General features: G+C 45.4%; 1 protein-coding gene across 1 annotated transcript in view; it reads left to right on the plus strand.

The window, feature by feature from the left end:
• Positions 1 to 13,748, plus strand: part of LOC138663562 (oocyte zinc finger protein XlCOF22-like) — a 34,513-nt gene that overhangs the window by 7,878 nt on the left and 12,887 nt on the right. The window contains exon 2 of the mRNA XM_069749808.1: positions 7,583 to 7,732. Coding sequence (XP_069605909.1) covers positions 7,655 to 7,732 — 78 coding nt within the window. The 5' untranslated portion in view covers positions 7,583 to 7,654. The remainder of the gene's footprint in view (positions 1 to 7,582; positions 7,733 to 13,748) is intronic.

Here is a 13,748-nt window from a genome sequence, read left to right on the forward strand (position 1 = left end):
AGAGTGGACCTCCTGAAACATGGGGTGGTACTGAAAGAGGTACCCCAGTTTGGTAGACCCCATTACACAAACTATATGTCAGGGCTGGCGGAACTCACCGAGTAAATATAGAGATGTTATTTGGTGCGTTCCCAGCCCGGGGTCCACCATGCTGGAAAAAAACCTGCTGCTGGCAAACGGCGGCACTATATGGCGGTTGAAGCGATCTCTGTTGCTTGACAGTCGCTACAAAGAAAGGACTGTGTCCTGTTAAACTCCACAGGAATACACAGTAACTGCTGAGCAGATAGCAGCTTGTGGTCACACAGTCAAGGAGGCAAACATACAATCTCCTCACCGAAGGTGCCGGTATTCTAAGTGGCTTATTTCAGCCGGGGCCCTGAATCCACACAAGAGTGACCACATTGGCGCAAAACTCATAACATGCTTTGATACTAGCGCATGGCCGTGCGGCCATGCGAACCTTAAATAGCTGCAGCAAGTAAAAGACCTTCCTAGAAGGACCAATGAGAGGCTGCTACAGAGCCTGAGCACCTTGTGACCCTCGATCTCCAATGAGAGATCTTACCCTGGGCATGCTCAGAAGGAGAAAAGCAGGACTTAGTCCCAAAAACGATGGCTGCTCGCCGCTGCCCAGCACTGGCTTCAATGGCAGAAGCTGGAAAAGCAGCAGTAACCCTTTGCACAGAGTCAGACTGAGCGAGACGCTGGGACAGACGTCTCTGCAGGCTCCACTGCGGCAGGAGAAGAATGGGAGACCGCAGTGGAGATGGCCCGAGATTCCCCCTGTGCAGAGGTGGGAACTCGACCCCTAACACATATATATATATATATATATATATATATATATATATATATATATATATATATATATATATATATATATATATATATATATATATATATATCTATCTATATCTATATCTATCCAGCGTCATTGACTGGTCCAGGCCACGACCAATCAGCAACAGGCACAGTCTGGCCGAGAATTAGTCCCTCCCTACTTCCATAGTCAGTGCCCGGCGCCCGCTCCATACTCCCCTCCAGTCAGCGCTCACACAGGGTTAATGGCAGCGTTAACGGACCGCGTTATGCCGCGGGTAACGCACTCCGTTAATGCTGCTATTAACCCTGTGTGACCAACTTTTTACTATTGATGCTGCCTATGCAGCATCAATAATAAAAAGATCTAATGTTAAAAATAAAAAACAAAAAACCTGCTATTCTCACCTTCCGTCATCCGCCAATGCGCACGGCTGCCGCCAGCTTCCGCTCCCAGAGATGCATTGCGAAATTACCCAGAAGACTTAAGCTTTAGTCACACTAAACGACTTACCAACGATCACGACCAGCGATACGACCTGGCCGTGATCGTTGGTAAGTCGTTGTGTGGTCGCTGGGGAGCTGTCACACAGACAGCTCTCTCCAGCTACCAACGATTAGGGGAAATACTTCGGCATCGTTGAAACTGTCTTCAACGATGCTGAAGTCCCCCTGCAGCACCCGGGTAACCAGGGTAAACATCGGGTTACTAAGTGCAGGGCCGCGCTTAGTAACCCGATATTTACCCTGGTTACCATTGTAAAAAAAAAAAAAACACTACATACTCACATTCTGATGTTTGTCATGTCCCCCGGCGTCCACAGGGTTAAAACGGTTTTCGGCAGGAGCGCTGCTAATGCATGCGCTCCGGCCGAGAGCTTCCCTGCACTGACTGTCAGCGCCGGCAGTAACAGCGGTGACGTCGCCGCTGTGCTCTGCTTTGCTTTATGGCCGGCGCTGACAGTCAGTGCAGGGAAGCTCTCGGCCGGAGTGCGTGCATTAGCAGCGCTCCTGCCGAAAGCAGTTTTAATCCTGTGGATGCTGGGGGACGTGACAGACATCAGAATGTGAGCATGTACTGTTTTTTTTTTTTTTGTTTGTTTTTTAACTTTTACAATGGTAACCAGGGTAAATATCGGGTTACTAAACGCGGCCCTGCGCTTAGTAACCCGATGTTTACCCTGGTTACAAGTGAACACATCGCTGGATCGGCGTCACACACGCCGATCCAGCGATGACAGCGGGTGGTCAGCGACCAAAAAATGGTCCTGATCATTCCCAGCGACCAACGATCTCCCAGCAGGGGCTTGATCGTTGGTCGCTGTCACACATAACGAGATCGTTAGCGGTATCGTTGCTACGTCACCAAAAGCGTGACGTTGCAATGATATCCTTAACGATCTCGTTATGTGTGACTCAGCCTTTAGCTGTCTCGTGAGACCACTAAGTCATCTCAGTAATTTCGCAATGCATCTCTGGGAACGGAAGCTGGAGTCAGCAGCGCGCGCATCGGGACAGCTTCGCTGGACGCTGGAGGGTGAGTATATAACTATTTTTTATTTTAATTATTTTTTTACATGGATATGGTGCCCACACTGCTATATACTGCGTGGGGTGTGTTATATACTGCGTGGGCTGTTATATATTACGTGGGCAGTTATATACTATGTGGCTGCTATATACATACTGTGGGGATACGCTACCTGAGTGTGTTGGGGAACACTCGCTTGGCAGCAGGATAAACACTTCAGGCACGATATCTCACACATCAGTCTTATTTGGTTTATTACACATCATAAACCACATGACGTAGAGTCCATTGTGTTACACAGTTCATAGAACCTCACAAGCACCAACAGTCTGTATAGTACCTGACGGGAGCTCCTGTTCCACCTGCTGACTCCTTGTCAGTCCACTCCTCCGGGTAAGCTGCCTCACAGAGATCACCAACTTGCCTGGCCGGCACACATTAGTCAGTTCAGACCCACCGAAGGACTGTAGCTTCCCCCCACAGTAGCTGTCACTGGCTCTGCAGATCCCGGTCCTCACCTCATGCTATTCAGGGATCTGGTCCTACTCCCAGGACCTCCCAACACCCAGGTTACACAGGATCACACAGGTGGCCTGTCCGGGTACTATTCAGGACGTCCATCCCCAGCTGGGACCGTCCAATACCCAGGCCACCAGTAGCAAAGTCCCACCTTGTGCTATTCAGAATTCCTCCTCCCAGGAAATCCAACACATACTTCAGGACCTTCAGACCAACCACATGTGACCCACACCCTGGTCACATTATATACCCTGAAACCACACCCCTGGGTGGGAGTGTGGATGTGTGGCTAGTTTGTCCCGCCCATCTCACACAACTAGCCTAGTGAGTCTCCCTTGCCTATTATACAACACTATACCAACTGTTGAGGGACTACAGGTCCCAGAATAAACACATTACATCAGACTTACCACGCAGACTCCCTCTGCGACACATATCGGCTATCAATCACATGACCAGTCACTGTTTCATCACAATTATGTCTCCAAGTGCACCTTGAAGTGCACATGCAGCGCCCCCTGGCTGTAACATTGGTCACTGCACCACAATACATACATACATACATACATACATACATACATATTCTAGAATACCCAATGCGTTAGAATCGGGCCACCATCTAGTCTTTTATAAAAGTCTCAAACTTCTGTGTGTGAATCAGACATGAGATCTAACGTGGTAGAAGATTACAGTGCGGGGAAGACAGGAAACCTTCATATAGACGGCCGGTGGTGATGGAGTCAGTGACGGACTCTGGACAAATATGTTTCTAGAGCCGTAGTAGAAGATGAAGATGTCGTCCTCATCATGAAGTAGTTATTTCTCCTGTTACGTGTAATGAATATCTCCTGCTTTATTGCTAATGCTGATTCCACTGTCGGTAAATGAGATGAGAATTAGCGTTATGGAAGATGAGTCTATGAGAAACATATTCAGCTGCCGACTCCGAGGAAGAAACTGCTTGTTGTCTGTGGCCTAAAATATTCTATTTAGTTTTATTAGTAGACTAGGTGAAGAGCCCGGCGTTGCCTGGGCATAGTAAATATCTGTGGTTAGTTATAGCACCTCACTTCTCTTATTTTCCCATCACGCCTCTCATTTTTCCCCCTCATTTTCTTCCTTACACCTCTCTTTTTTTCCCCTCACTCCTCTCATTCCCCCCTCACTCCTCTCATTGGGGGAGGAGTAACACTTGTCATTTCGACCTCACATCTGTCATTTTATGATCACTCCACTATTTTTCCCTCACTCCTCTCATTTTGCACTCACACCTTTTCATTTTCACCTCACACCCCTCATTTTCACCTCACACCTCTCATTTTCCCCTCAGTATATACATGTTTGTCATCTCCCTTATATATAGTATATACCTGTATGTCATCTCCTGTATATAGTATATACCTGTGTCATCTCCCCTGTAAATATTATATACCTGCTGTGTCATCTCCTCCTGTATATAGTATATACCTGTATGTCATCTCTTCTGTATATACTATATACCTGCATGTAAACTCCTGTATATAGTATATACCTGCTGTATGTCATCTCCTCCCCTATATACCTATGTGTCATCTCCTCCTGTATATAGTATATACCTGTCATCTCCCCTGTATATAGTATACAGTGGGGCAAAAAAGTATTTAGTCAGTCAGCAATAGTGCAAGTTCCACCACTTAAAAAGATGAGAGGCGTCTGTAATTTACATCATAGGTAGACCTCAACTATGGGAGACAAACTGAGAAAAAAAAAATCCAGAAAATCACATTGTCTGTTTTTTTAACATTTTATTTGCATATTATGGTGGAAAATAAGTATTTGGTCAGAAACAAACAATCAAGATTTCTGGCTCTCACAGACCTGTAACTTCTTCTTTAAGAGTCTCCTCTTTCCTCCACTCATTACCTGTAGTAATGGCACCTGTTTAAACTTGTTATCAGTATAAAAAGACACCTGTGCACACCCTCAAACAGTCTGACTCCAAACTCCACTATGGTGAAGACCAAAGAGCTGTCAAAGGACACCAGAAACAAAATTGTAGCCCTGCACCAGGCTGGGAAGACTGAATCTGCAATAGCCAACCAGCTTGGAGTGAAGAAATCAACAGTGGGAGCAATAATTAGAAAATGGAAGACATACAAGACCACTGATAATCTCCCTCGATCTGGGGCTCCACGCAAAATCCCACCCCGTGGGGTCAGAATGATCACAAGAACGGTGAGCAAAAATCCCAGAACCACGCGGGGGGACCTAGTGAATGAACTGCAGAGAGCTGGAACCAATGTAACAAGGCCTACCATAAGTAACACACTACGCCACCATGGACTCAGATCCTGCAGTGCCAGACGTGTCCCACTGCTTAAGCCAGTACATGTCCTGGCCCGTCTGAAGTTTGCTAGAGAGCATTTCGATGATCCAGAGGAGTTTTGGGAGAATGTCCTATGGTCTAATGAAACCAAACTGGAACTGTTTGGTAGAAACACAACTTGTCGTGTTTGGAGGAAAAAGAATACTGAGTTGCATCCATCAAACACCATACCTACTGTAAAGCATGGTGGTGGAAACATCATGCTTTGGGGCTGTTTCTCTGCAAAGGGGCCAGGACGACTGATCCGGGTACATGAAAGAATGAATGGGGCCATGTATCGTGAGATTTTGAGTGCAAACCTCCTTCCATCAGCAAGGGCATTGAAGATGAAACGTGGCTGGGTCTTTCAACATGACAATGATCCAAAGCACACCGCCAGGGCAACGAAGGAGTGGCTTCGTAAGAAGCATTTCAAGGTCCTGGAGTGGCCTAGCCAGTCTCCAGATCTCAACCCTATAGAAAACCTTTGGAGGGAGTTGAAAGTCCGTGTTGCCAAGCGAAAAGCCAAAAACATCACTGCTCTAGAGGAGATCTGCATGGAGGAATGGGCCAACATACCAACAACAGTGTGTGTCAACCTTGTGAAGACTTACAGAAAACGTTTGACCTCTGCCATTGCCAACAAAGGATATATTACAAAGTATTGAGATGAAATTTTGTTTCTGACCAAATACTTATTTTCCACCATATTATGCAAATAAAATGTTAAAAAAACAGACAATGTGATTTTCTGGATTTTTTTTTCTCAGTTTGTCTCCCATAGTTGAGGTCTACCTATGATGTAAGTTACAGACGCCTCTCATCTTTATAAGTGGTGGAACTTGCACTATTGCTGACTGACTAAATACTTTTTTGCCCCACTGTATATGTGTGTCATCTCCCCTGTATATAGTATATACGTGTGTCATCTCCTCCTGTATATACCTGTGTGTCATCTCCCCTGTATATAGTATATACCTGTGTCATCTCCTCCTGTATATAGTATATACGTGTGTCATCTCCCCTGTATATAGTATATATGTGTGTGTGTCATCTCCTCCTGTATTAGACCGCGTTCACACGTTATTTGGTCAGTATTTTTACCTCAGTATTTGTAAGCTAAATTGGCAGCCTGATAAATCCCCAGCCAACAGGAAGCCCTCCCCCCTGGCAGTATATATTAGCTCACACATACACATAATAGACAGGTCATGTGACTGACAGCTGCCGTATTTCCTATATGGTACATTTGTTGCTCTTGTAGTTTGTCTGCTTATTAATCAGATTTTTATTTTTGAAGGATAATACCAGACTTGTGTGTGTTTTAGGGCGAGTTTCGTTTGTCAAGTTGTGTGTGTTGAGTTGCGTGTGGCGACATGCGCGTAGCAACATTTTGTGTGTCGAGTTGCATGTGACAGGTTAGTGTAGCAAGTTGTGTGCAGCAAGTTTTGCACGTGTCGAGTTTTGTGTGGTGCGTTTTGAGTATGTGACAGTTTTGTGTGAGGAAACTTTTGCATGTGTTGCAACTTTTGTGCATGTGTCAAATTTTCCGCGTGTGCAAGTTTTGTGTGTGTCGAGTTTTCCATGAGGTGAGTTTTGCGTGAGCCTAGTTTTGCATGTGGCAAGTTTTGCACGTGGCAAATTTTGAGCTGCGACTTTTGTGTTTCGACTTTTATGTGGCGAGGTTGGTGTATGTGTGGTGAAATGTGTGCTGAGGGTGATATATGTGTTCAAGCACGTGGTAGTGTGTGGCGCATTTTGTGTGTGTTCATATCCCCGTGTGTGGTGAGTATCCCATGTCGAGGCCCCACCTTAGCAATTGTACGGTATATACTCTTTGGCGCCATCGCTCTCATTCTTTAAGTCCCCCTTCTTCACATCTGGCAGCTGTCAATTTGCCTCCAACACTTTTCCTTTCACTTTTTCCCCATTATGTAGATAGGGGCAAAATTGTTTGGTGAATTGGAACGCGTGGGGTTAAAATTTAGCCTCACAACATAGCCTGTGACGCTCTCGGGGTCCAGACGTGTGACTGTGCAAAATTTTGTGGCTGTAGCTGCGATGGTGCAGATGCCAATACTGGGGACACACACACACACGCACACGCACACACATATACACACGCACACACATATACAAACGCACACACATATACACACATATACACACGTACACACGCACACACATATACACACGCACACACATACACATTCAGCTTTATATATTTGTAAAGAAAGAAAACTAAATACTGTAAAATAATTACTGTAAAATAATAAATTTCATATGTTTCCCCTATTATCTCCAGTAATTGTATTAATACACAGGATTTTTATGATGTTACATCGGCTCATCTTCTTCTCATTCAGGTCTCTACATTATCGGATCCTCTGTGATGATCTTGTGTATATAAGATAATTTTTCTGAATTACCCATCAAAGATGAATATGGACAGAGACAAGATGGCGAAGAAGATATTACACCTCACCCTAGAGATCCTCTTCCGTCTTACTGGAGAGGTGAGAGATTCTGATGACGTCACATTACATCATTCTTATCTATGGGAATAACAGATGGACAGAACTGGAGGGGTGAGGACTCTCGAAATGTCTGTAGTGAGATTTATTAATGTGTCTCTCCATTACCAGGATTGTTGTGAGTTCTGTTTTTGGGCTCCCTCTGGTGGTTACTGATGGTACTGGGTGACTTGTGTTCTCTGCAGTCTCTGGTGTCCACCTGTTCCATCAGGTTATGGGTGTTTCCTATTTAACCTGGCTTTTTTGTCATTTCCTCGCCGGCTATCAATGTAATCAGCGTGTCTGTTTACCTCTGCTCCCTGCGTCTGTGATCTTCTGGACAAGCTAAGTTTTGATTTTCCGGTTCTATGTTTTGTTTTCATTTTGTCTTAGTCCAGCTTGCAGTTATGTGATTCTTTTCTGCTGGTTGCTCTAGTGGGCTGAAATTACTCCTCATGTTCCATGAGTTGGCACATGAGTTCAAGTAATTTCAGGATGGTTTTTTGAAGGGTTTTTCGCTGACCGCGCAGTTCACTTTTGTATCCTCTGCTATCTAGCTTTAGCGGGCCTCATTTTTGCTGATTCTGTTTTCATCTCTACGTTTGTGATTTCCTCTCATTTCACCGTTATTACATGTGGGGGGCTGCTATTTCTGTGTGGTGTATCTCTGGAGGCAAGTGAGGTCTGTGTTTCTTCTTATAGGGGAAGTTAGTCCTTCGGCTGGAGCGAGACGTCTAGGATCATCGTAGGCACGTTCCCCGGCTACTGTTAGTTGTGTGGTTAGGTTCAGGAGCGCGGTCAGCTCAGTTTCCATCACCCTAGAGCTTGTTTTGTTTTTGAGCTTGTCCTTTTGTGATCCCCTGCCATTGGGATCATGACAGTATAGCCGGCCATAAAATATGAATTGGTCTTCGTTTTGGCTGAAGTAGGAGGAAAAGTAGTCTGAGGATATATATATTTTTTTTTTTCCTCCTTCTCTTAATCTTTGAATGGCTCTGACTTCAGCTGTTTATCATGGACGTCCAGAGTTTGGCTTCCAGCCTGAATAATCTTGCTGCTAAGGTTCAAAATATACAATATTTTGTTGTACATACGCCTATCTCTGAACCTAGAATTCCTGTCCCAGAGTTTTTTTCTGGAGATAGATCTAGTTTTTTGAATTTTAGGAATAATTGCAAGTTGTTTCTTTCCTTGAAATCTCGCTCTTCTGGAGACCCTGCTCAGCAGGTCAAGATTGTTATATCTTTCCTGCGGGGGGATCCTCAGAATTGGGCATTTGCATTGGCACCAGGGGATCCTGCGTTGCTCAATGTGGATGCGTTTTTTCTGGCATTGGGTTTGCTCTATGAGGAACCTAACCTTGAGATTCAGGCTGAAAAAGCTTTATTAGCTCTCTCTCAGGGGCAAGATGAAGCAGAAATATATTGTCAGAAATTTCGGAAATGGTCAGTGCTTACTCAGTGGAATGAGTGCGCTCTGGCTGCAAAATTCAGAGATGGTCTTTCTGAAGCCATTAAAGATGTTATGGTGGGGTTCCCGGCGCCTACAGGTCTGAATGAGTCCATGACTATGGCTATTCAGATTGATCGGCGTTTACGGGAGTGCAAACCTGTGCACCATTTGGCGGTGTCTTTTGAACAGGCACCTGAGATAATGCAATGTGATAGAATTCAGTCCAGAAGTGAACGGCAAAATTATAAGCGGAAAAATGGATTGTGTTTTTATTGTGGTGATTCAGCTCATGTTATATCAGCATGCTCTAAACGCACAAAAAAGGTTGATAAGTCTGTTGCCATTGGTACTTTACAGTCTAAGTTCATTCTGTCTGTGACGCTGATTTGTTCATTATCATCCATTTCCGTCGATGCCTATGTGGATTCAGGCGCTGCCCTGAGTCTTATGGATTGGTCATTCGCCAAACGCTGTGGGTTTAGTCTAGAACCTCTGGAAGCTCCTATTCCTTTGAAAGGAATTGATTCTACACCTTTGGCTATGAATAAACCTCAGTACTGGACACAAGTGACCATGCGTATGACTCCCGCTCATCAGGAGGTGATTCGCTTTCTGGTACTGTATAATTTACATGATGTCTTAGTGCTTGGTCTGCCATGGTTACAAACTCATAACCCAGTCCTGGACTGGAAAACAATGTCTGTGTTAAGCTGGGGATGTCAGGGGGTTCATGATGATGCATCTCCGATTTCTATCGCTTCATCTACTCCTTCTGAGGTTCCGGTATATTTGTCTGATTATCGGGAGCTTTTTGAGGAGCCTAAGCTCAGTTCGCTTCCTCCTCACAGGGATTGCGATTGTGCTATAGATTTGATTCCTGGCAGTAAGTTCCCTAAAGGTCGTTTGTTCAATCTGTCAGTGCCAGAGCATGCTGCTATGCGGAATTATATTAAGGAGTCCTTGGAAAAGGGGCATATCCGTCCATCTTCATCCCCTTTGGGAGCAGGTTTCTTTTTTGTGGCTAAGAAAGATGGTTCCTTGAGGCCTTGCATAGATTATCGTCTTTTGAATAAGATTACAGTCAAATATCAGTATCCTTTGCCATTGTTGACTGATTTGTTTGCTCGCATTAAGGGGGCTAAATGGTTCACTAAGATTGATCTTAGGGGTGCGTATAATCTTGTGCGGATAAGGCAGGGTGATGAGTGGAAAACCGCATTTAATACGCCTGAGGGCCATTTCGAGTATTTGGTGATGCCTTTTGGACTTTCTAATGCTCCTTCTGTCTTCCAGTCTTTTATGCATGATATTTTCCGTGAATATCTGGATAAATTTATTATCGTGTATTTGGATGATGTTTTGGTTTTTTCTGATGACTGGGAGACTCATGTTCAGCAGGTCAGGAAGGTGTTTCAGGTCCTGCGGGCCAATGCTTTGTTTGTAAAGGGTTCTAAATGTATCTTTGGAGTCCAGAAGATTTCTTTTTTGGGGTATATTTTTTCCCCTTCCACTATTGAGATGGATCCCGTCAAGGTTCAGGCTATTTGTGACTGGACGCAGCTTAAATCTCTTAAGAGTCTACAGAAGTTCTTGGGCTTTGCTAATTTTTATCGTCGCTTCATAACTAATTTTTCTAGTGTGGTTAAGCCTTTGACGGATTTGACTAAAAAGGGTGCTGATGTTACTGATTGGTCTCCTATGGCTGTGGAGGCCTTTCAGGAACTTAAGCGCCGGTTTTCTTCTGCTCCTGTGTTGCGTCAGCCAGATACGTCGCTTCCTTTTCAGGTTGAGGTTGATGCTTCCAAGATCGGAGCGGGGGCGGTTTTGTCGCAGAGAAGTTCCGATGGCTCAGTGATGAAGCCATGTGCGTTCTTTTCTAGAAAATTTTCGCCCGCTGAACGAAATTATGATGTTGGTAATCGGGAGCTTTTGGCCATGAAATGGGCATTTGAGGAGTGGCGTCATTGGCTTGAGGGTGCTAGACATCGTGTGGTGGTCTTGACTGATCACAAAAATCTGATGTACCTTGAGTCTGCCAAGCGTCTGAATCCTAGACAGGCTCGTTGGTCACTGTTTTTCTCTCGTTTCAATTTTGTGGTTTCATACCTGCCAGGTTCAAAGAATGTGAAGGCGGATGCTTTGTCTAGGAGTTTTGTGCCTGACTCCCCTGGAAATTCTGAGCCTACTGGTATCCTTAGGGATGGAGTGATTTTGTCGGCGGTCTCCCCAGACTTGCGACGTGCTTTGCAGGAGTTTCAGGCGGATAAACCTGATCGTTGTCCGCCGGAAAGACTGTTTGTTCCGGATAATTGGACCAGTAGAGTCATCTCCGAGGTTCATTCTTCTGTGTTGGCAGGTCATCCTGGAATATTTGGTACTAGAGACTTGGTGGCCAGGTCTTTTTGGTGGCCTTCCTTGTCGAGGGATGTGCGTTCTTTCGTGCAGTCTTGTGGAGTTTGCGCTCGGGCTAAGCCTTGCTGTTCTCGGGCCAGTGGATTGTTGTCTCCTTTGCCTAATCCAAAGAGGCCTTGGACGCACATTTCCATGGACTTTATTTCGGATCACCCTATCTATTAAAAAATGTCCGTCATTTGGGTTGTGTGTGACCGTTTCTCTAAGATGGTTCATCTGGTACCCTTGCCTAAGTTACCTTCCTCCTCTGAGTTGGTCCCTCTGTTTTTTCAAAACGTGGTTCGTTTGCATGGCATTCCGGAGAACATCGTTTCTGACAGGGGATCCCAGTTTGTGTCTAGATTTTGGCGTACGTTTTGTGCTAAGATGGGCATTGATTTGTCCTTTTCGTCTGCATTTCATCCCCAGACGAATGGCCAGACGGAACGAACTAATCAGACCTTAGAAACTTATTTAAGGTGTTTTGTTTCTGCTGATCAGGATGACTGGGTTTCCTTTTTGCCGCTTGCCGAGTTTGCCCTTAATAATCGGGCTAGTTCTGCTACCTTGGTTTCTCCTTTCTTTTGTAATTCGGGGTTTCATCCTCGTTTTTCCTCTGGTCAGGTTGAGCCTTCTGATTGTCCTGGAGTGGACATGGTGGTGGATAGGTTGCATCGGATTTGGAGTCATGTGGTGGACAATTTGAAGTTGTCCCAGGAGAAGGCTCAGCAGTTTGCTAATCGCCGTCGCCGCGTGGGTCCTCGACTTCTTGTTGGGGACTTGGTGTGGTTGTCTTCTCGTTTTGTTCCTATGAAGGTCTCTTCTCCTAAGTTCAAGCCTCGGTTCATCGGTCCCTATAAGATCTTGGAAATTCTTAACCCTGTGTCGTTTCGTTTGGATCTCCCAGCATCGTTTGCTATTCATAATGTGTTCCATCGGTCGTTGTTGCGGAAGTATGAGGTACCTGTCGTTCCTTCTCTTGAACCTCCTGATCCGGTGCTGGTGGAGGGTGAATTGGAGTATGTTGTTGAGAAGATCTTGGATTCTCGTGTTTCCAGACGGAAACTCCAGTATTTGGTCAAGTGGAAGGGTTATGGTCAGGAGGATAATTCTTGGGTGATTGCCTCTGATGTTCATGCTGCCGATTTGGTCCGTGCTTTTCATAGGGCTCATCCTGGTCGCCCTGGTGGTTCTCGTGAGGGTTCGGTGACCCCTCCTCAAGGGGGGAGGTACTGTTGTGAGTTCTGTTTTTGGGCTCCCTCTGGTGGTTACTGATGGTACTGGGTGACTTGTGTTCTCTGCAGTCTCTGGTGTCCACCTGTTCCATCAGGTTATGGGTGTTTCCTATTTAACCTGGCTTTTTTGTCATTTCCTCGCCGGCTATCAATGTAATCAGCGTGTCTGTTTACCTCTGCTCCCTGCGTCTGTGATCTTCTGGACAAGCTAAGTTTTGATTTTCCGGTTCTATGTTTTGTTTTCATTTTGTCTTAGTCCAGCTTGCAGTTATGTGATTCTTGTCTGCTGGTTGCTCTAGTGGGCTGAAATTACTCCTCATGTTCCATGAGTTGGCACATGAGTTCAAGTAATTTCAGGATGGTTTTTTGAAGGGTTTTTCGCTGACCGCGCAGTTCACTTTTGTATCCTCTGCTATCTAGCTTTAGCGGGCCTCATTTTTGCTGATTCTGTTTTCATCTCTACGTTTGTGATTTCCTCTCATTTCACCGTTATTACATGTGGGGGGCTGCTATTTCTGTGTGGTGTATCTCTGGAGGCAAGTGAGGTCTGTGTTTCTTCTTATAGGGGAAGTTAGTCCTTCGGCTGGAGCGAGACGTCTAGGATCATCGTAGGCACGTTCCCCGGCTACTGTTAGTTGTGTGGTTAGGTTCAGGAGCGCGGTCAGCTCAGTTTCCATCACCCTAGAGCTTGTTTTGTTTTTGAGCTTGTCCTTTTGTGATCCCCTGCCATTGGGATCATGACACAGGATTACACAGTAGTGAAGAAGACCTCTAGTAAGCGCTGTCAGGACCCTGTGTCTGAGGGATGGGGAAGACCCCTGAGCCCAATCACAGGGCCTCCATCTCACCCCTTGATACATGAGGACATCAATGACCAGAAGATCCTAGAACTCACTTACAAGATGATTGAGCTGCTGACTGGAGAGGTGACACTGCAGGGA

Source organism: Ranitomeya imitator, chromosome 2 (genome assembly GCF_032444005.1).
Source record: "Ranitomeya imitator isolate aRanImi1 chromosome 2, aRanImi1.pri, whole genome shotgun sequence".
Classification (NCBI taxonomy): domain Eukaryota; kingdom Metazoa; phylum Chordata; class Amphibia; order Anura; family Dendrobatidae; genus Ranitomeya; species Ranitomeya imitator.